Raw genomic sequence first — 23,313 nt, 5'->3', positions numbered from 1 at the left:
ATTACAGGTCCTTTCTCAGGAGGAGGGAGATGGGATATAAGTTCCCTGACCCTTAAAAAGCCACTTGTCAAGACAGATTCATATATATACTTATAGAATATATTAAATCGTCATTCTATCAGCCATATACAGTAGTTGTATGAATGCAATTGACATGTAAAGGTACAGCTCAAAATCGCGGCTATTCGTCGGCAAACTGACTTGTGTCTTTGTCCGATAGCCAGGGAAATCCAACATCAAGCAGCACCCTTAGGGAATTCAGGGTCTTTTGCCAACTTCTGATGATTTATTTCCCCCTTTAATACTGCATTCCGGTTTAAATAGGAATTCTTAAGAATAAAGCAGATCAACAAAACAATAATAATAAATGTCCTCCAGTCACTCACCGCAGCAGCTAACGAGGGCTCTAACAACAATGCCCGGCCGCGACAACAAGGCCAACAGCAGTAGAGTGATTTGCGATAGCAATGCTGACGGAGCCATTACAATATCTGTGGCCGTACTCCCGTCAAACTAACCCGTTGCAACTATCACAATCTCACGGCGGCCGGCGAAGCTCAATGCGCTCAACAGCCGCATCCTTCCTCACAGCACTCCCAGCTTCAATCCACACACTCACCGCAACCCACCCCAACCTACTTGCCGTCACGCCCACCGGCGCAGGTCCTAAATTCTTTTCATAGGCGGTGCCGGCATCGCCGAGAGGACCGCCATCTCCCCAAGCCCCGCTGCGGCTAGGGCATTCATTTTCAAAGATCCATGCCGCCTGCAAGGGCATCCGTGACTGCCCTGTGCCCATCCTCTGGCGCATCAACGGGCTTGCGTTGGGCGCAGGCTTAGAGATCGTTGCATCGAGTGACATGCGCGTGGCGAGTAGTAATGCACGGCTGGGCATGTCTGAAACTCGTATGGGAGTGTCGAGTGTCGTGAAAACTGTGTTGCTTCCTGGGTTGATCGGCTGGGGTCGGACGAGGAGAATGCTATTGCCTGGGGAGATGATAGGTGCGCGGGAGGCGCTGGAATGGAGATTGCTGGAGGAGGTGGTAGAACGGGAAGGGCTGGACGATGCGGTGGCGGGGTGAGTCGAGAGTTTGGAGAGGACTGCATTGCGGCGGTGAGGAATCAGAAATAATTGATCGGGGAGTGGGAAGGAATGGGAGTGAATGAAGCTATTGAGGCGGGAATTGATCATTTTGGCTGTGCCTTCGAGCAGGATGGGAAGGGCGTTGGTGGGGTTGAGGGCTCGGAAACAGAGCCGGGGCGGATGATGGGTGAGTGTCTAAGGAGAAAAGGAGGAAATAATAAGCTATAATTGGAGAAGTGACATTGTATCAATAACAATGATAAAATACTTCACCTTTAATTCTTTTTCTGACCTTTTCAAGTCAATCCGTCATGGTTCGAGGACTATGCCGCCAATACACCTAAAAAGGCCTGGTGATGCATGATTGCCCTTTGCTTCAGAAAACGGTTTGCAATCGACTGGAAGTCAATTTGAATTAATTCTGGCAATGTTGCAATCCTCCCTCCCTTGGGCATCCAAACCGGGATTAACATTCCAATCGAGTACGAAATGGAAGTTTACATCTGTTGGGTAATCAATCCGTGACACCTTGTTGACATACATACATTTCAGGGCTCACCGAGGGAGTTTTTGCCCCTGTGAATATAGTTTGTTAGAGAACGGGGAGCAGGTATGTGATTCCATTAGAAAAAAAATGCAAACAAGGATGTGCTGAATTGGATTTCCTGTTGTTCTGATAGGGTTCTTGAAATGGGGCATAGATAAGAAGTATCTTTTTGCTTTCTTTTTTGCTGTGTGACAAACAGCGAGATGGGAAATGTTTTGGTTTGGTGTGGTGGTATGTCCGCCTTCGAGCAACCTGCTGTGCGTCATGGCTGCAGGGACTAGGCCGGAGGGCCGCTCAACTCGAATGAGTTCAAGGCCTGGGAGGTTTAGGAAATTCAGCCGGCCTAACGGTGCCGCTGCTTCTCAGAATGCTCTTTGAAAACTAAGAGGACGAAAAAACGGCGAATGAAAGAACATACACACGCGTTTCATTCCTAGTTTCAGGCTGATGTACATTTCGTAAACGTCTATCGAGCTCCTATCAAGCATTCAAAGGAGAACCGATTTTGTCCATAAACAAGGATGATGCTTATAGAGTTACCGAGGATCTCAAGAAGTTGTTTTATGAGCGGACATATGTGTCAGGGCCCCCTTTGGGCGTGCTTATTGCACGTCCTATGCGCAGCGAAAACTGTGGAAACGTTGTGCGCCTGTTCCTTTCTCCTTTTTCCCTTGTCCTTCTCTTTTGGATGCGTTGGTGTGACGCCTAGGAGGCCAGGAGATTCGGGACCAGAAAAGCCGGTAGCACCGCGGTGTTTGTTGGAACAAGCAAGACAAAGTGGGGGTATAATGGAGAGTCTTAATTTGTTTCTGGAAGGAGTTTGGTAGGGTCAGTTGAATTTTAATATCGTATGCTGTCTATATTTGAATGCCTTCAGATTGGTTGCGTTGCTCGAGGTGTTACGGTGCAAACATGACAGAAAAGATGGTCGGAAGAGAGCTGTGTAACTGCATTTCTGCTGCTTCGAATGACCTAACTTCTTGTAGTTCCCATATGCCAGCTTAATCCGAATGCTGGTTGAATGAATCAATACATCGGGCATCCGTGGCTTTTTGACACCAGGAATAATTGGCACCGAGTATCTTCGGATAAATCGAGAAGGTTGGTGAATAACAACAAAATTTGCAAAGACAATTCCTTCATCTTAAAGCGGCCCCTATCTTAGTAAAGTCATCGTCTCCAGGAGGACCATTCTGTATTGGAAAAATACAAGGTTCCCCAATTCTCGTTCGGTCACAGAACTAGTAATATGAAGCGGTAGAGAAACCCTCTTTTCCACCGTCGCAATCAACAAGATCAGAATACCTGCTATTTGTCCGTGGATATATACATACTAGTATATATACTGGTACTGGTAAGAGTTCCTCAAGCTTGAGGCAGAGGCACAACTAAGCACAGATTTGTTCAGGCTCTGAATTAGATATAGGCTCCGAAGGGACGGGATAAGGGCATTGTTTAAGCTCAGAGGGTCCACAAAAGCTCTCAGATGCATTATTTGGGACACCAAGCTTTTCGCCGTAGGCTACGCAGCTTTCATAATGGGGGCATAATTCCCTTGGATTGTGGATGTTGAGGACGTTTCTTCGCTTCCAGGACCACTTGGAACCACTGCTTTTCCAAAGTCATTATCAGTATCGTTATCCACTAAGGATTGATTTGTCTGAACTGCACCTTGAGTCGTTAGGATACGGGGCAATTAATTTTCTGTGGACATCTGGAAACTCGTCGGAAAGATCTTCCATGAGACATTCCAACAGCTCCTTCAACGTAATGCGGATGCCGCAACCGAGTTGCCTGGCTGCGGAAGACCGTGCGGTTGCTGTTACCTGCCCTAGTTAACTCTGGGGGGGAATAAAATGTGGGATGTAGGAGGACAGATATTGCTGCGAGCAATTCCTCAAAAGGGAAGTGGAAGATGCAAAATCAAGCCGAAGCTGTGGATTTAATATCATTTTTCGAGGGAGATCAGCGATGTTTAATGCGTACTTGCAGTGGCAGAGTTTGATTTGCTCTCATTTGCGCATTTGGCTGGTTCGCTTCTAAAACAAATAACATGCGGTGAAGTTTCGCGATATATCTTACTCTTCGTTTTCTTTTCACCTGTGCCAAAGTTCCATATTCCCTACTCTGGTGAATGGTATATCATCAATAAATTGGAAATGGCCAAACATGTCAAGACGTAATGCAACACTTCACTAATGACAGCAAGATGACATGCTTGCTTGAGGGAAATTCAATAAAGCAGCGTGAGGATTTGCCTATTGAATATAAGATCGTATGGGCCGGCGCACGATGCTGATTGGGAGATGAAAACAATGGTAAGTCACAAATGGTGCAACCTCCAAATCATGCAGTTTTCCCAACAGCCTGCAGAGAACGTGGATTTTTCCTGAAAGATATCTGTTGCTCGGATGTATGAGGATTCTCCTCAACCTCGAAATTCAGATATGGTCTGTGGTGAATGTTCTACATTCAATGACATGATCTTCCGGCATAGCTTGGGCTGTTTTGATGGAATATGGTAGGAGAGCGTTGAAGCGGGAAAAGTTTGTTTCAAATTAAAGAGCGTAGTCACTAACGTTCCCATTATTGAGAACTGCGAGAGAGAGGAGAGGGCTAGTTGAATCTCTTAGGCAAGGGCTGAAGGTATGAGGCCTGGAAAAACCTGGTGGCGTAAAATGCACCCTGTTTTAGGTTAAGAAAACGAGTATAAGAAAACGAGTATTCTGATGACGTCTTGCAAGGGACATGCTCAAAGTCGAACTTTCTGGAGATGATTTCGCAACTGGCGATCGTGGAAGAGCTGGGAGGAAATTGAACAATCTGCAAGTTAATTGACTCTGATTTGGGAAGATGAAAACTTTTCCACAGCAATGTGTTGAAGTTTTCCACTAACCATTTAGTTCACATCAATAATTTGTGACCATAAATCAGGGGAGAACAACTCCATTACTCATCAACTGAATTGTGAAAGTTTGCGATGATTGTGTGCTCTTGAACTCTGGGGCGACTGTGATTTCATGCGTGAGAAGGCGGAACTCAAGTTTGGTTAGTTAGCATGAGCGCTGTTGAGCATGAACGCAATTTGGCTTGGTTGATCAGACTAACAGGCCGATCGAAGCGGGGCTCAAACAACGGAGCCAAGAGTTCGCGGAGGAAGGAAGCCCTCCTTTCATATTGTAGAAATGGACGGCGAGCAACAAACCGTGGAGTCATCCTAGACAGAGGGTTTATCCATAGATATACATATATATATATTTATATAGATACATATATTTGAGAAAAAGTTAATCATCACACAAATCTATATGGTTGTCTGGTCAAGTAATCACCAGGCCCTGGTAAGTCCGTTTAGGCTTGAAGAGATTGATTAATTGGGCGAAAAAGATACATGGATGCTGCGGAGATTGCCAGATGGTATCCGCCGCGCACTGGGTTCGCATGACCGCGGGCGACGACGCAGCGCTGAGAAAATGGAAATAATCATCGAACTGTGCCGTACACAGGATAGAGCTTTTGAGGCTTGAGAGGATCCATGCGCGTACCCATTCGTTTTGAAATGTGCGGGCCAGCAGGCCGCATGAACTTGGGAAATAAACCTTGCCCCTCACCTCCCTTGGGTCATGAGTTATCTGGGCGCAGGAGCGTGCTGTTTTATTCGGTTGCTGAAGTGGTCGCCACGAGGCACTTGTCTGCCCATCAAATCGGCATCTCAAGTTGGTGCCCAATATGATTGTTGGGGCCCTTATCAACGTCACTTGTGCTTCACTAGCAAAGCAGAGATGGGACTCTTCATGAACGTCAGGGAGACAAACCATTTTCTCGGAGGAAAATCGGCCAGCCAGCGCCAGAAGTAACGTGGTAGGATCCATCTGCAACCTCTACGCGCCCCGGAGGGGTGAGCAGCCCCCCACCAGGCTTGCACACAGGCATTCGAGTCCCTCCAGGAATCACCGCACGACGGCTTAGCCCCCGTCACGGGTAGGCAGACTGTCATTGGGCCATGGTCGAAATGGGGGCCATTGGGGTGATGAAACGTGCAGGAAGGGCGAGAGGAGCGCGATGCAGTTGTCCAATCGCGTGACGGAGAAGCCCTAGCGGCTGGGCCCTAACCCTAGGCCCCAGCCCTAACATCGTTCCTGGCCACGCTGATTGCCTGGACACTTCTTCAGCATCTTCACCACCCAGCGCGGCGTGCACACAGCATCAGCCAACAAACCAGCCCAGCACGGAGCCAGCATACTCTCGAGACTAGTGCCTAGGCGGGGTTCTGCCATTCTCTGCTATCGTTGCCATCAGCACCGGATTATCCTGCATCGTGTCACAATAATAGGCTAGTCCTTGTGTTGAGGAGCTCAATGGTCACCACGATCATGTTTAATTTTCTGTCCCAGCAATCAAAACTCTGCTGTCTCAATACCTGAATTTTAGCGAAGGGACTAAAGGGTTTGATTCCTGGGAAGATTACGATCTATCGAGCTTGAAACCATTGCCTGCCAATCAGTTGGCTGCAGCTTCTATGCAATTAATGCTTGTTACGATCGCTACTTTATCATTCAAGTCCATCCAGCCTTCGAATCTCCGATGGCTGTTTGTCTCACCTAAGGGCGTTTCGTTTCTCCAATCCGCAATCTTTCCACCAGCTGTACTTCCCAAGGGGCAACGCCCTGGCAGGGAGAGGGTTTGACGATCCAATCCTTCTGTTCCAAGGAGGGAGGTGCGCTCGTCATTCCGGGCAGTGAGAAAATAAGATTTGATTTGAGATCTGATATCTCATCATGCAAGTGTTCAAGAAAAGATGGAATGGACATTTTAAGCTCTTAAACGCTGAATCATTTGTAGCCAAAAATAAAATTGAAAGTGATGGGCCGGAAAAAGCAAACATATCGAGCGCCGGCAATTCGATGTGCCCGCCAACGCCCTCCAGCCTATCCCTGTCGTTTGCGCTTGTGTTGCTTTTTCTCTCGTCGACATAGGTTCGACTGAGTTGAGAGCCAAAATTGTTGATGCTGTCCGGCCCCTCAGTCTCATTCCTGAATCCGTGGAGAGACCGAGTATGGGATTTACCAGAGCTACACGAGTCACTAACCCCTGTTCCCCCGCCATCTCTCATTACCTTCATTCGCCGCCAGCTTCTACCCACTATTTCCACCACCTGACGGACGTGAGGTGGGCAAATAACAGTTTCTGGAGACATCGTGTCAATTGATACTTGGACAGGCCACATGCTCTTAGTGGCTTTTTCTACTCCGTACTTGCGTCTTTTATTTCTTCTTTTTCAGGAGAGAATGGAACAAAACATTGTTCGCACATAATTATGGTCGCTTGTCGTCCCTTATCCATACGCATGTATTCTGTAGACACCACCGACTCCTCCTCCCCATTGCTCACCTTCTCTGGACATTTATACACAATCGACAACTTTGCTGTTTGAATTTCGCCGACTTCCTGATCTTGGCTATCATTCCTTACTTCCTTGTACAAGCTAACCTTATCCCCAGCCGCCCTTCGGTGGTGCTCGTCTGCTGAATTTAGCCTCGCATGCTACGATTTCACACGGCGGTTATTTCTCTGGGCAAGTTGTGGAGTCATTTTCCCAAACCCCGAATTTGGTGCTACGATCCTTTCGAGAGGGTTGTGATTTCTGTCTCTTGTAATCTCTCTGCGCTTAGCGGTTGACCCCCCCCCCGATTTCCGTAACTTGTGTTGAATACAAACCCTTGCCCCTCACCGTTAATTTCTGTTTCTTTCCCCCCTGTTCTCTTCTTCTCCAGCTGAAATAAATTCCGACCCTGTGCGACGAGGACGCTGACACATGTATAGACACGCCTACACTGGCATCCCCGTGCTGGTTTGATAGTCCTCTGGTCACTTCGTCATTCGCAAGGCAATGTCTACAGGCTCGAGATCCACCTCGGGTGCTCTGGGAGTGAGCCAGATAAATACCCACGACGATTTCGACCCATGTGCTTCCACTGCTTCGCTGTTTCTCTACTCTCAGGGCTCTTCTATCCTCTGTTTACACCATGATACTCTGGCGGTCGAGCGACGGTTTGACCGCCACCAGGAGAAAATCCAGTTTATATCTGTGGACAATGTTAGCGAAAGGGGTGCTGGAAGGCTAGTAGTTAGCTATGATGTTAGTCAGACGGCAATAGTTTGGGATATATTCACTGGACAAGAAATATCGCGATTTGCTTCTTTTGAACATATCCGAGTTGCAACCTGGCTGCGGAATGGGAATGTATCGTTTGGTGGGAAAATTCTCCAAAAAAATTAAAGAATAAAAGTTAGAACAAAGTCATTGCTGACTGGCTAGCAGGAAATACCAAAGGGGAAGTAATCATATTTGAACCTGCAACTTCTGAACATGTGTCGGCTCGCACGATTTTCGATCCCATTACTGCGTTGGCACCGGGAAACGATTGTCGGATTTACGCGATTGGGTATGCGCTCTTGAGAGAAATCCTTGGGATTTCACCGCTAACAAACATCCTCATAGATATAATAATGGTTCAATATTAATCGCTACCATTCAACCTTTTACGATACTTCATACTCTTACTACCTCTCGTGGCCCTTCCTCCATTGTTTCATTGGCATGGCATGCCTCATCTACCAAGCAGAAATCAGACATGCTCGCCAGCCAGACTGTTGAAGGAGATCTACTTGTGTGGAGTGTATCAAAGCATCCCGCCAACGAAACGCCTCGCGTCATTAGATCATTGAAAAGGTCTGAATATGGCTCACCTGGGCCAAAATGGTTGGCTTGGTCCAAGAATGGGCGAATTGTTCAATATGCTGAAGGGTATTTTTTTTTTTTTTTTTTTTTTTTTTAAATGCCCATTTCTTTAAGTTGCAGATTCCATTAGCTGACATATGTTTTAGGGAGACTTGGGCATGGGATGTGAGAACAAAGCACGTAACTTACGAGCAAGTGCCAACCGTACAAGGAGTGAGAGGCCTGGCGAACTATGGATCAACAGCTTCTCTGTTCACACTGGGGCCGAATCATACTGTTCAACAATATGATCTTGAAAACCCTACCATGGTCGCCAACGTTCAGCACCTCCCTCTTACTTCCTTGACCAGCCAAACTACCGAGGCACAACCAGAGAAAGTTGAATCGGGACTTACGACACAAAATTTGGCACAATATCAAACCAGCATTGCCGAGAGAATGAGAAGTCCGTCCCCAGCGTCATCAGGGCGACCTATTGAGCCAAATGCCTTAGAACTTGCCCGCCAACGGGCTGGGTTAAAGAGCCCTATGTCAACCGGAAGTCAGACCACCTCGACCAGTTCCGCAAACTCGTACAATCGTGGTGTACGTGGTGCGATGTCGATTCGATCCAGATCTTACAACAGCGGAACGACATTTTCAATGGGCTCGCCCGCGCCTTCAATTCCGGAATCGCGATCGGTAACTTCTTTGAATTATGCCTCTTCGGTTTCTACCTCCTCCAGGAGATCATACGCTCGCGGCTCCTCACGATTGCGCCATGAATATCTCCCGAACGCGAGCAATACCAGCAGCCATAATTCGCTCGACAAGCCAATTACGGAGTTATTTCCGTACATCCGGAGCCGTGTAAACAATGTCCCGTTCCAACCCCCTCGCCCTCAAAACGACGGTAATCTATCACCGGATGAGCTTAGGAAACAGATGCTCCATGTTGTTTTCGGATGGGAAGGAGATATTGATGAACTAATACGAGATGAGTGTGAGTTCCATTTGATCCCGATATTCGATAATTTTTGTGAGTTTATTGACTCTTTAATCCTTTTTTGTAGTGCGCCGTCACAATCCGGGAAGCCAACATGCCATTCTCCTCGCCCGCTGGTTGGGAGAAATCGACACAAACCTTATCTTGTCAATGATGGGACCAGGCTCTAGCCAGTACAGCGATTGGATGTTGCTTGCGTTAACGCAGCTTGGAAACCAGGGCCATAGCAAACATCTCGGGCAAGCGCTGGTCCAAAAGCTTCTGGCAAAAGGCGATATTCATGCTTCTGCAGCAGTTCTCCTCGGAATGGGCGATTGCAACGATGCCATCGAAGTTTACGTATCAAGAAATCTGTACATGGAGGCAATTCTTTTGACATGCTTATTAATGCCTTCTGAATGGCAGCGGCAATCGTATCTAGTAAGAAAATGGGGTGAGCATGTTGTTCAAAACTCCCAACAACATCTAGCTATACGATGCTTTGCTTGTACCGATGCAGAAACATCCGAAGCATGGGCTTCTCCAACTGCCCAGATGACCACTATTTTATCAGATCAATTGTCCAGATCTCGAGGCCCAACGCCAACGAATGCTGAGCCGTCCATTACTGCCAATGCACCCCGTCCACCCTCTCGCGGCAATCTTAAAAGCCCGGCCCTGAAGCTCATCACTTCTTTCAGCCCACATCCTAATGGCCAGTTCAAATTCCCTGGTCTTACTTCTGCGGATCGGACGCCAACCAATGCTCCCGGGATTACACCGATCGCAGATTCTGCACTTGTCGACCCAACCTCACCTGGAGGATTTGGTTCACATAGATTACCTATGGGAAGAATCGGTCGCGCGGGAACACCGAACAGCTATGCTAAACACCGCCTCCCATCAATTGGCGAAACACCAATCGATGTGAATCCTCCAGCTTTTGGTATCCCTAAAAGTTTGCCAACGCCCGTTGACTCAGGGTCGGATAAAGAGAGGGATGCTCGTAACGCCGGCATGGCCATCGCACAGCGCCAATCTGTTGACACACCGGAACCTGTTTTGTTGTCGTCTGCTAGGTATACTCCTATATCTGAAACCCCAAGAAAGACTCCAACAACTGCTGTTTTGCACGGTGATGATGGATCCGACGGAGGCCGCCCATTTTCGCCCCTTCCAAACGATATATTCGAATCACTGAAAGCACAGAATCAGAGTAGAACGAATTCGCATGAACAGAAGGATGGCCGCAAGGCTGAGGATCTCCATATGCCATGGCCTCCTTTGGATGCTTTCCCAGAGAGTGGGCCTGACACTTCAATGTCCTACGACATTATACCCCGATCAATGTCGCAAAACCAGCATCGAGGAGCGACACCTGATAATTTCTATAGCTCAGCAATGTCAACTACCAGTGCACGATCAACAAGGAGTGCCAATGCTAGTGTCAGAAGTATTGATCAATATATCAGTAGCCTAGACGAAGCTAGCTACCGTTCTGGCCATCACAGAATCGGACGCGAACGACGAAATACAGATACTGACCCTAATATCAAGGCCCGTAGCAAGCAGAAGTCTCGGCCAAACTCGAAGGAATCCCATGGGAGAAGCAATCAGCGGTACATACAACCAGCAAAGAGATCGCCGTCGTCACCCATCCCAATGTCTCCGGATGACTTGGCTCTCTATACTACTGGGGACACGACTGATAATCAATCAAAATCGAACGTGGATCAAGGGCGTCGCCATAGGAGCAGAAGACGTACAAAATCCAGAACTCGATCAGCGTCCAAAAGCCGCCATCGACTCCGCAATCGTTCCGGTTCTTGGGCTGGAGATAAGTCTAGTCAGGTTACAACGCGCCGCCATAGCCCAGATCCATTATATAACTCCATTGCAACACGAGGAAGGAGTTCTCAGAGGACTGAGGGTTCTGGTCCTAGATCTCCATCTTCTCCACTTCCAATGTCTCCAACTCTCGGGGACTACAACAGTGGCCAAGATGTTGAGAATGGCCTTCGGCTAGTTAATGTAGATAGGAAACATCGTGTACGATCGAGACACACGAGTCAGAACCGCCGTCCAGAACGTGGCACAAGTTCTCGCCGTGATCCATCTCCAGACCGAAGGAGAGAGCGCAATCGCTCTCACAGTAGACAGAGTCATGACCGCTCAACGAGTGCACTGCGAGACACATACGCTAGTGGAGATGGCAATAAAGGCCATCGTAGGCACGCCTACTCTATCGATAACGAAACTCCCTCGACCGCAGGTTTTGAAACTGGTCATCAGCTGCCATTACAATCTATGGCAGAACGTAAAAGAAAGGAATTAGCAGCCGCTGAGTTGGAAGCTCGCCGTCTGTCCCTAGCACGCCGACCTTCTGCTCCCTCTATCCCCCTTCCGGGGGAGAGTGGCAGTAATTTTTCTCTCCGACAAAATGCAGTTGACAGTCCCCCATACAGCGGCTCCTTCAATCAAAGAATGGGAGGGAAAAACATTTCACCAGCTAATTCGAACTCCGATTCCAACCACTCGGGACGTGGGCCTTCGAATGTCCCGATTGGGCTACCTGCAACTCCCAGGGCAATGAGACATCCAAAGTACAGCACAGGCTACGCCGATGTCAATGCCCCTGCTCTACCTGAAGTCCCAGACAATATTATGACACTAAGTGACGCTGTTTATCGACCAACTGGATACAATATTTCGCGGTCGGCTTCAGCTCCACCTGAACACCTTGAACTCAATGGAAAACCACTCGGGATTGTGGCCCACCCGCATTATCAACAACAGATACCGAGTAGCAAGCCAGCTCAGAAATTTTCTCACCGACGACAAACGTCACAGGATATGGGCCACAATCTATCAAATGGCAATAATGGCAATGCAGCACCACCACCTCTCCTGCCGGAGCTTCGGCATCTGCAATCACCTCCACCACCGCCACCACCACCTCCCATGATAAATACCCACATCCAAATGCCGTCGACGTATGATTCACGAAACTCGCTTGTTTCAGGAGTGGGAACTATCAACATAGCCATTGATAATCCCTCAAAGATGAATGATATGGGGCTGCAACAACCACCAGCAATATTCTCCCCCATCGCCGAGGCGTCAGGACTCTCTCCCTTGAAAAGCAATGGCGATAGCACCCATCGGCGCGGCCGCAGTGTGAATGAGAACTTCACGAGCAAAATCCGCACTTTTACAGATAGAATGCGTAGTACAAGCCGAGGTCGCAATACTCGTCCTCCGGAATCCGATGCGCCCTCACCGTATGAAAGCTTGTCGATACAAAATGTTATTGAGAACAGGATATAGATCAGAAACTGCAACTCTCCAGGGAGCAAGTCTATATCCCCAATACAAAAAAAAAAAAATTGCGGCAGTGACTACACACCTGCGAAAAACTGGAAATGGGGGGAAATATTAAAAATAAAAACCTAACTCCTTTTGTGATGTTTTTGGGATATGGAGCTAGGATCAAATGAAAGTCTTATACTAAATTTAAAAGATGGAAGCGACCGTCAGCGGTAAAAAATGTGTTTCTCATTATTATAATTCATTATGATTTCAGTCCTTTTTGCTCTTCTCATGTTATTCCTTCATTCATCGACAAAGATTATATGGATGTCATAAATCAGCGAAGTTGGGCAACCAAAATTCGCTGCTCAATGATACCGTGAAAAGCAACACGCATGTTATGTTTGCTGAACATTTATATTTCCTTTTAGCATTTCTTTTATTTCCGAAAATATCTATTGCTAACGTCCCTAATTCCTGTTTCGCGTTATTTCTCCTTATCCCAGCAGTTTTCTTTCATTTTTACCGTTGCTTCTCTATTGAACTCTGTCGTCGCTCTATTCGTTCTGATATCCCCTCCAATCAATGTTTATGGTTTTTTTTTTTTTCCTTTTTTTTCTTTACCGTACGATATTTTCTTCTCAGGGGACCGACGCATTTAATTGGGGTGGCTTTGATTAAAATCGTGGCAGTGTTCTCTTCCATTTTTGTAGCGCACAAACCAATCTCCACCGAGTTTAATATATGAACCATTCGCTGTCTCACTTAATCTACATAGCATCGTGATGCTGATATCCATGTATGTTTCCTAGTAACAAAAGGCGTTCTACAGATATATATGCATGTCTAATACTTATAATTCAGTATCATTCTAAAGTGATAATAATACACACAAATATGGGATGTGGATGTGGATATATGCTTTGCAAACACACGTGCATAGCTGTGGAATCAACCCAACTCATAGGTAATATTGCCTCTTCTATTGATAAAGTTAGGGATAGTCGAACATCGAAGGGAATATCAGCTCCAGCACGCTATGAACCTCTCCCCCAATCCCTTTTTTGTTTAGTATAGCTGTCGCCGTCACCGATATTCTGCCTCTCCTGTTCAAGCAGGCGGTCGAACTCGCGCTGCGCCTTGTCTTTAGATTGTCGCGTAGAATCTTCATAGTTGTCTGGTTTATTCTGAGGCCACTGCTCAGGTTGTGGTTGGAAAGGCGTGGAGGAAGGGAACGCGGATGCGGCGCGTATTCGATCCCATGAGCTGCCGGGAGGTGTTGATGACGAATCGGATGGTGTACCCTCGGTGCTTGATATTGGTGAATACAAGCTTGAGCTTTCCCTCTTGATAGATGGGCGGCTGGAAGCGGATGAGGGTGACCCGCGTAGCCGATCCCAGGCACTTCCTGACGGCTGAGATCTAGTGGTTGTTGAGCCTGCTGTTGCAGGTGTTGTGTTGGAGTTGAAGCCAAAGACATCATCGTCGTCGCTTTTATCGATTATATGGCGACCCTGTCGATATTTACCCAAATCGCCTTGCTGCCTCTGCGAAGGGTTCCACTGCTGCGGATTTGATTGCTCCGGAACGTTCGAATCTGCTTGTGATTGCATTACGTAAATTTCGCTTGAAGATCCGTAATGGGTAGAAGAGTAGATTGAGTCATCATCGCCATTTGATTCGAATCCAGCGGTTGGGCTGGCATTGTCTTTCTCTGGTTTACTTTGCTGTGAGTGAGGGCGACGTGGGGTTGACTGAGTATGACGAGTTTTCCACCCAAGCTTTTCTAGGCTTTTCTGAACCTTCTGAGGATCCTGATTTGCGCGATCTTGCCGGTATTGGGCTAATCTGGGATCCGATGTCAAATCTCGCACTGCGAGAGAGGCGCCGCTTGCTTTTCCGAAAATATTCCCTGCAAAGACACAAAACGGCCAAAGTAATGTTTTAATAATTAACGGTCTATCTACCATAACCTTCATTTGTGAAAAAGGTACTAGACGACCGTTCTTGAAGAAAGGCTTTGCGACTAACAGGAACCCCAAAAATGAGCCAAGGTATGCCCCAATTCGAGGTTTTGTGGTTAAGCTTACGGCCTGTTCAACGAAGGAATCAGTCTCCAGTTGAGTAAGCGGTCTGTCCACAAAAGCCATCCCAATTTCAACATGTTGTTTAATCCGAGAAGCCATATATTCCTCGTATGCGGGTCTTGATCGCAGAAATAACAATTGTTTCCCCAATCCGTAGGGTGGAACTTCAATTCGGGTGGCAAACATTCTGAGAGGTGATAATGTGTTTTGTGAGAAGGAGTAGTTATCGCCAGAGTCAATAGCAGCATTGCCATAGCCATCTGCCTGGGGCGAGACCTCGTTCCGCACCATCATGGAGGCAGCCGTGGTTGCGGGGGTTGTTTTTCGCGGTCTGAAGAGGGAGATAGGTTAGTGACTACTGAGGCCGAAACCCGATCAGAAGGGGAGATTGTAAGCAACTCACGTCGTCAGTTACTACTCTATGTATGGAGGCCCTTGTTGCGATACTCGGTCACCACTCTGTTGGAGTTCAGGTTCAAGCTGCTGCCGATTGATCAAAATGATGATATAATGCACGTGATTGGAGTTCTGGGATGACTTAGGGGAAAAATGCTAAGGCCACTGGGGCAAAAGAGCTCAATCACACCACGCCATGTTGGTAGTAGATAGGACGAACCAATCCAAACCCCCAACAATTTGTGCAGCAGTATCATTTCATTTACTATAAGATGCACGATGGGTCAAAAATATACGTTAATGAAAAAAATTCAAATTAAATCCATCTCCTTCAATTACATGAGATCATTCTGATGGAGTCATATATCACACCACTGTCCCGGGAATATTTACATGTGCCAGCGTACGGACCTATTGAACAAGAAACCAGTCTTACCATTTTTCAATATATGGCCGCATATCAAGTTCTTGGGTAAAGGTAGTTCTTGGCTGGGTATGCAGGAACCAATACGTCTCCGCAATCTTGGGGGTAAACAAAACGTTAGCTAAATGATATCACACAACGACATAAGAAAAGCAGGTCTTTTTCTCTCTTCTCCGTTTTTTATGCTCAGACTATGACACTGAAACTTCGGCATTCAAACTAACCGAATTAGGGTCCAATTTTGCGTCGGGAGCGTCAAATTTGAAGCCCTTTGTGCGCTCGACATCAATAATGCCATCGATGATAGCATGGCAAACGTGGATTCCCTGAGGACCAAATTCCCTTGCGAGTGACTGGGACAGGGCTCGCATAGCAAATTTTCCCGTCGCGAATGATGCGCATAGGGAGGAACCTTTGAGGCTTGCGGTAGCACCTAAGCCATATTAGTATTATCCACCCAATTCGAGAGGAAGAAAGTCAACTGGGCGTGAGATAGATTATACCAGTGAAAATGAGAGTCGGAGGATGCTCTAGATCTCCAGACTTCAGGAGTAAAGGCAGCGCGGCCTGGGAGAAATGAAAGGCGCCCTTGCTGTAATTTAATTGTTCCAAAGCAAATAGGAAGTATATTAGTCTGGTTTGCTCAGAGTTCACATGCAGCGGTGGCTTTATGGTAAAAGCTCCTGACGGACTGGTGGGGCACATAGGGACTGGAATAATAACAATGAGATACTGATGTAGAATATACATAATTTAGAGAGGCGCATACGCATTGCTCTCGTAGCCAGCAGTGAAATCCTCCTGCGAAAGGTCGAGAAAGGGCTTCCGCACAAAACCCCCCCCAACATTATAGATCGCAGCCGCGAGTGGCGCGCCAGGAAATGCTTTCGATATTTCCGCGAAGGCGTTCTTCACGCTCGCATCGCTTGTGACGTCTGTGTTTACGCCCATGGCGTTCCCGCCACTGCTACTTATTTCTTGGACGAGAGTCTGATAACTAGCCACACTTCGCGCCAGGAGGGCGACACTGTACGTTTGGGCAAATTTGCGGGCGATCGAGGCTCCCTGCCGCACCGCAGAGCACTGTTAGAACGTTGAACGCTGTATTTGTGTTCTCGGCTAAAGCAGATATATATATGCGCCTTACAGTGCCAGCACCCACACCTGCAATAACTGCAACCGATTTTACTGCCATGGTCAAAGGGATTAGGCTCAGATCTCGGGTGTTAAGTGTGGTTAGAGGAATAGCTAGAGAAATAGCTATGACAGTTAACAATTATAAAGAAAATAAGAGAAGAGAAGGGGGAAAATAACTATCTGAACCCAGAAGATTGGATAATCGGATGGTGGACTTGAATAGTTAGTCCGAGTGTTTGCCCGAGTTTGCAGAGTCAGCCAATGTCGTCATAACTATCTAAGGTGTTTGTTTATAAATATCAAATGTCAGACCTATTTGCGATGCTTTGTCGGAATGATGATCAATCTGAATAAAAATAAGGAAAAGAAATAGATAAAAGAAGATAGATGAGAATGTTGAATTTCTCATATTCAATTACTATTATTATTATTCCTTATACTGCAAGCAGTGCTTATGCCGAGTCCTTGTGTGATGTTACATACGGGCAAGAGTTGGTTATAAAGGAACAACAGATGGATGCTGCAAACACCTTTTGCAGTCACAACCCTTCTTATTCAGTTTAACATCATATAAAAAGATGTTGGGTGGTGTTTTTAATCAACATCACTATCACCTTTAATGCAAGGGTGGGAATCACTTATGATGCCGATGCCCAGCCTGCGGAAAAAGGGGCCTTCAAACCTGATAAAAAGGCAAGGATAGGTGGGCAAAATGAAGGAAGAGCAACAACGATATATCATCATACATACTCTGCAGCCTTAGTAAAGGGAACTTTCATCTAGAACCTGGTGGGCAGCGGTCTTCATGAAGCCAGAGAAACCCCAGTCGCTCGGGAGGCCATGAGTTTTCTCTGGTGCAGTAACTCTCTCGCACCTGTGGATAGCTTGTAGGAACTCTGGGGATGTTGAAAAAGTCACTTTCTCTCTGGTGCTGTCCCTACATTGCACCTTGAGGTCCTCTGTCTTTTGTAGCCACTCAAACGGGAACGAGTCTGGCGAGTAGGAGATGCACAAACAAAAAAGGCCCGCCATGAGCCTGCCAACGTGCTCCGGGGCAATGGAATGGCTTTATTTCTGATTGCATAACGTGCAATTAGTGGAAATGACTGGTGCTCTGCTTGTCTGCTGAGGTACGGATAGTTTTAGTGAAGATGAGCATGAAAAGCAGCTTTTAACCCACCAGCTGCCTGTCGCCCTCAGCTTCTTGCCTGGTTGTTGCCTTCTTCTTCCTTCATATTTTTATATTGGTCCCTGGTTTCGTCGCCTGTCTCTGCTGTCTCGAGGCGGGATAATACGTCAACTTAGCTTAGGGTTCAACAACTCACCTTAGCACGTCCACACTCGACGAAGTTTAGTTAGCATGGACATGGCATCTCCTCGTCGCCAGGCCGTTCATGGCCTGGACAAAATCCCTTCCACCAAAAAGGAATGGCACGAAGCGATACAGAAATATGGCCTTCAACAGCGCACCCTCGAGCAACTGTGCATGGAAGGTACTGTAGCTGCTCCCTGACCAATCTGTACAGGCTTCTGATGCCAGAACAGGGAGTTTTTCTGCATCGACTGTTCCAAAAGAAGTATTTCTTACCATCCGATGCATTTGGCCTGAAAAGAAACAGTCCAAAGATGCCTCCATGTACGGAGTATATTGCCAATCTAGAGTATTTTTTCAAATGAAGATCATTCCTATGATGCCACAAAACTTATAAACAGAAACATCCTTGGCCTTGATAAGCTGAAGACCTTGTATCGCATTATATGCAACCCAAAGGAACCCCGCAAGCAAACCCCTCCTGAATATTCTGGCACACTTGCGCCCGTTCTCAATGCTGGTTAATGTGTACAACCAACTTCTGGATAAATCAATTCAGGCCCCAATTGATGAACGTCTATTGGGTGGGGCTCCCAAAAGAATCAGATTCTGTGATGCTACGCGTCCCTCAGCAGTTGTAGATCCGACAAGTCCAACACGCCAGGCCTTTCCCTCTGAGGAGCTCATCATGGTGGATACCGAGATGACAAACGTCGGATATCATCAGTCGACAGCCAGTTGTCCTACTCGAATGCATCCTCCTGCTGCGAGTTCAGTTACAGAACCAACAGATGAGGAACCACTTCGTCGAACCCCAATTGAGACTCTTGTTATGGATTTTATGGTCACCCTTCTCGGAGGGCTAGCAAGCCTTGTGCAGGCTCTCAGCCCCAGGCCCCTCTGCATTACAAACTCCTTTGAGACGACCTATACATTCGGCCCTATCCGTACTACTTCTCAGCAACAAGTCAATGTTCAGTTCCGAGCCCGTATTGATGGGAGCATCCCGTTCGGTCTAACTCTGGCTGGCATGCCACGCGAAGCTGCAATCTTCGAAGCAAAACGCGCTGCGCGTGGGGAGAGCGGGGGTAGTATCCCTGTTTTGGCTCAGCATTCCATGGAGCATGTTGCCTACATCTGGAAACGCCATGAAGATGACCCGATGGTGATACCAACCCCTTACCTTTGCATGTACCCTTAATTTTGATCATTGAATCTCTTACTGACAATGGTTCCGTTACAGTGGAAGACAAGTGTCAAAACCTACCATACCTTTATGGTAGCTCAAGACTACTTGCACTTCGTTAAGATACGGAAATGCTGTCATATCTGCCTATCCCAGATGGTCCGCAAAATGCTGTCAAACAAACAATCGGCCAGTCCACAATTGAGTGGAAGTGACTACTTAATACTGCACACATCCTTTTATTGCCTGAGACATTCTCCCATTTATGCTATCTCTCATCTATATATCATCATCTATATACCATCACCAGATATCATCAGTGGATATCATTCATTCAAGCAGGTGAGTAGATAGATAGGCAGGTAGGCAGGCAGGTACTCAGCTAATAAGCTAGCATGGATAGGTAGGTGGATAGCTAAATTGTGATGTTTATTCTCATAGAGATTGATTGGATATTGAGCAGGTAGGTTGGTTGGTAGGTAGGGAGGTAGATAGGTAGCTAGCTATCTAGTTACCATTCTTTATTCTATTAGCAATCAATCAGATATCACGCACGTAGATAGATAGACAGGTAGACAGACAATTCAGGGGTAAGAATAGGGGTATCTAAGCCAATTGTCAAGTCTCTACTGCATAAATAAAAGTGGGAATTATTCAGTATTTGGATCAATCAGAGATGCAAAAATCTTCTCTACATCAATAAAATCATTGAGATTCAAGTTACATTTTTAAATGTATTGATATTCTTATCATTTCAGTCATAAAATGAGTAGCTTTTGTCCCTCTCCTCAGAGCATTGTATGATTCTTAGAGACTTTTGCTTCACTGTTTAATTAATAGTTTATCATTCTTATGAATATTGAATTGATTATGATAACTCTGATCAGTACATGATAAAAAGGCAGTATTTATAAGGAAGAGAATGCTCGATTATACGAGCGAGGTAGTGCTCGGGTTTCAAGAAGCGAGAGGTGATATAAAATCTCTAATATACGAAATACGACAATATATTATCTCCGACATGCTTACCAGGAGACAACGCGAAGGTTGCAAATCCAATACAATCGGGAATATTAATTTAGTTTGGCTTGAAATCCAGGCCATTGGTTTTCTTTGACTTGTTTTTAATCGTAAATGTATCTTCTATTAAATATGTAAAAATCTCTGGTGTTCTCTTTTCTAGGAACCTCGCAGAAGATTTAAAAACTTCCGTCCAAATAAAAATTAAACTATTCACAAACAAATCCTCGCATTCAATATGAAGCCCGGCTCATTCCCAAAGCCACCCTCATTTCCCGCTTCATTCATCAAATCAAAAGAAACGAAAACGCAGCCATTCGATTCTCCAATTGGCTTCAGCAATCCAGGGCCGGTAAGTTGTCTGCTTTTATAGAATGCCCGGGATAAGGATGCCACCCAAAATGCCCCCATCCTTTTGCCTTGAAGAATTTCGTTTGGTCGTCTCACCCGAAACATCTTTGGCCAAGCTCCCGAGAGTCTGGGTAAAACCTTCAATCTTGGACCCGAGGTCGCCAACGTCTTGTCGACGGGTATTTTCGCTGCGGCCCTTCTTCATACCCACGCCACCAAGCGTGTTACCCAGGGCGCCGGTTGCACCCTTCACCGTGTCCCCAAGGCCTCCAGGAAGACTACCAGATAAGGCGTCCGGAGCTCCACCGATTTGTCGGCGAGAGATTCGGCTACGGCCGATCTTCACAGCTTTAGCCTGCGAAGCGCATACTTTGTCAACCTCAGCCTGCAGGTTGCCAGCAGGGAGTGATTCGATTTGTGCCAAAGCTCTGTCAACCTGGGCCTGGTCTCGGGTAATATCTGTTTTTGCTTTGTTCTCTAGATCCGCCAAGGTGGTCGCGAACTGCTCAGGTGTAAGGTTGGCGAGTAAGGCGCAGGCTGACGAGATATCCGTGGGAAGAGAATTGTCCGCGATGGTGCCCAATGGTGCAGCCACGACAAGGAGGCCGAGGAAGGACGAGCTTGTGAACCGCATTTTTGCAAGTTGTGCTTTGTTTCGGAAAGGACTGTAGTGTTTTTTCAAAAAGAGCGTTTGGTACTTAAAGAGGGTGGAAGGAGGATGAAGACTTAAGACTCGACAACGGAGGGTCTCTGGCAGGATACATTTGCGGTATATATAGGTAATCAAAAAGGGGGGTGTTACTCCCCAAGTCTAAGAATGCCAACTTCTCTTGCATGCTGGCTGGCTGGACACAACAGTTTTGCCAATAACATATACCCGCGGTATGGCATGTTCCGATGCAGCATTAACACATTAGCTCTGGCAGCACTATTGAAGATGCCGTGTGATCTTCGATGACGTTCCGTCCATATTATTGGCGCACGATAAAGCTTCTCATCATGGACTCAAATAAAGAGGGCATGAGAGCGGTAAACAAGTTGGTCTTGCACTTCTCTCGCGCATTAGCTTTATGACCACTGACAACAGGGCCTCCTCCGTTATTGAGAAAATTTATCGGACAAATGAGCATCGAGTATTTGATGTCCAATGGTAGCTCAAAGCCGAGCGATTTGCACCGAAATATTCGCCATCCATGGGTGTTGATATCCGGACGGGGGTCTGTAGAATCAAGAAATATGGATGTGGCTATATGGCTTGCCGATCATGATAATACATAAACTGATATTTCGGAGTCTGGCGAAGTTCAACACTTCAAAAAGGAAAAGAGAAGCAAGAAATAACTAAAGTGAACTCAGGTTTCGTGATCAATAAAATAGGCCCAATTCAACTCATGTTAGCTATCGATTGTGTCCAGTCAACTTTAGCGCCTGCTGTTAAGTTCTGGGGTTCGGAGATGACTCCCCATGCTGCAGTATCATATTATCATTTTGCCTTCGTCGAACACCAACGGATAAAGTCGCAGGCAAGAAGGAAGCGTAAAATTAAGGCCAGGCCGATCGAAAGCCCTCCGAGGCTCTGACCCCGTTGAGAATGGATTAAACTTGGGCTTCATGTCCAGTGGATTATGCAGCTCAGTTCCCAATGGTTGTTTTCACAACTATTGAATCTTGCTGGGGGGTGGGAACCGGAGAAATATAATATCAACATCAACAGTGAAGGGGAAAAAGAAAAGAGAAAACAAAAAAAGGAAAAAACAAAACCACTTCCCCTGGACTAGCCGTTTTTGGGAGTCATTGATAAATATCCTTCCTAGTATTGTGAATCCCCAGGCCACATCACCTGGGATTTAGGCAGTGAGCTAGTGGGCAAGCCAGGGGCATTGGCCTCTATTAGCCCCCTGGGACTCCCTATCCTTTTCATCAAGAGATGGTTAAATTCTTAACGCAAGTCAAAACTTTTGGCAAGGCCTCTGTGCATGGACGTATCATTCATTCCAAGCCGCATTCTCCATTGATGATGTTTTACGCTGAGAAAATTGTGTGTTGAGCTCGGAACAAGCATCTCGGCACTGGGATGACAAAAAGATGGTATATCTCGTTAGTGAAAAGCCTTTATCAGAGCTCTAGCTAGCGATCAAGAATCTACTACTATTCTATTTGGAACATCAGATTACCCTCCGTTTGATACTAACTGGGAATAGAATCTAAGGACGAAACCGTTCATCTGACCAGCTAATCCCAAGCTACAACCAACGCCCCTCTCCCAGTGGGCACTGAGATGTTGAGACCCCGCGTTCAATCACATTTTAATTGATATTCGAACAGCGCTTGAAACAAGATCTGTTGTCGAAAACCAACCAACAAAGCCCGAGTTAAAGCCATGGAGGTGCTTGGCACTTGGAAGTGGCCAGCTACCCGCGCAGAGTTCCAGAAGTGGGGGAATGGGGTTTGTCTTGAGAATGATAGCCCCAAGGGAGGGACTTGGATGAAGGTTTGAAGCCGGTCAAGCAATGGAGGTGCTATAACGATCCAAGTTGCGTCACGACAAGATCGCCCACGGACGATGATGCTAGGCAAGAGCACGATTTGCTCCAGCGTCGAGCGGGGGATAAGTTTTCCCTGCACTTCGGAGTAGAAAGCATGGCAACTCACACCATATATGTCACCTCTAAAGTTTACCGATTTCCACTACGTATGGAATCATATCGTCATGTTTCTTCCCTGTTGGTTGGGAAGACTTTAAGATATACGTGA

General features: G+C 46.6%; 5 protein-coding genes across 5 annotated transcripts; 3 read left to right on the top strand and 2 right to left on the bottom strand.

Annotated features, from left to right (window-relative positions):
- Window positions 1-415: 415 nt before the first annotated feature.
- Window positions 416-1,441, top strand: HCAG_08340 (predicted protein; the record flags this gene model as incomplete). Its single annotated transcript, XM_001536508.1, has 4 exons — window positions 416-451; window positions 684-1,002; window positions 1,170-1,271; window positions 1,386-1,441. 4 exons carry the CDS (start codon window positions 416-418, stop codon window positions 1,439-1,441), a joined length of 513 nt encoding a protein of 170 aa, XP_001536558.1.
- Window positions 1,442-4,611: 3,170 nt separating this feature from the next.
- HCAG_08339 (predicted protein) lies at window positions 4,612-5,114 on the top strand (the record flags this gene model as incomplete). Its single annotated transcript, XM_001536507.1, has 3 exons — window positions 4,612-4,617; window positions 4,898-4,972; window positions 5,046-5,114. The coding sequence occupies 3 exons, from the start codon at window positions 4,612-4,614 to the stop codon at window positions 5,112-5,114; spliced, it is 150 nt and encodes a 49-aa protein (XP_001536557.1).
- Window positions 5,115-7,521: 2,407 nt separating this feature from the next.
- Window positions 7,522-12,664, top strand: HCAG_08338 (predicted protein; the record flags this gene model as incomplete). Its single annotated transcript, XM_001536506.1, has 5 exons — window positions 7,522-7,885; window positions 7,966-8,077; window positions 8,134-8,439; window positions 8,520-9,355; window positions 9,426-12,664. The coding sequence occupies 5 exons, from the start codon at window positions 7,522-7,524 to the stop codon at window positions 12,662-12,664; spliced, it is 4,857 nt and encodes a 1,618-aa protein (XP_001536556.1).
- Window positions 12,665-15,744: 3,080 nt separating this feature from the next.
- On the bottom strand, window positions 15,745-16,748 carry HCAG_08337 (conserved hypothetical protein; the record flags this gene model as incomplete). The annotated part of the gene is made up of 4 exons (XM_001536505.1): window positions 15,745-15,986; window positions 16,057-16,145; window positions 16,323-16,618; window positions 16,701-16,748. 4 exons carry the CDS (start codon window positions 16,746-16,748, stop codon window positions 15,745-15,747), a joined length of 675 nt encoding a protein of 224 aa, XP_001536555.1.
- A 3,827-nt stretch (window positions 16,749-20,575) lies between these two features.
- Window positions 20,576-21,193, bottom strand: HCAG_08336 (predicted protein; the record flags this gene model as incomplete). Its single annotated transcript, XM_001536504.1, has 2 exons — window positions 20,576-20,914; window positions 20,996-21,193. The coding sequence occupies 2 exons, from the start codon at window positions 21,191-21,193 to the stop codon at window positions 20,576-20,578; spliced, it is 537 nt and encodes a 178-aa protein (XP_001536554.1).
- Window positions 21,194-23,313: the final 2,120 nt, after the last annotated feature.

Source organism: Histoplasma capsulatum, genomic scaffold, assembly GCF_000149585.1.
Source record: "Histoplasma capsulatum NAm1 scaffold_11 genomic scaffold, whole genome shotgun sequence".
In the NCBI taxonomy this organism is placed as follows: Eukaryota; Fungi; Ascomycota; class Eurotiomycetes; order Onygenales; family Ajellomycetaceae; genus Histoplasma; species Histoplasma mississippiense.
Note: the sequence above shows the minus strand (reverse complement) of the source record. Positions and strands in the feature narration are given on the sequence as shown.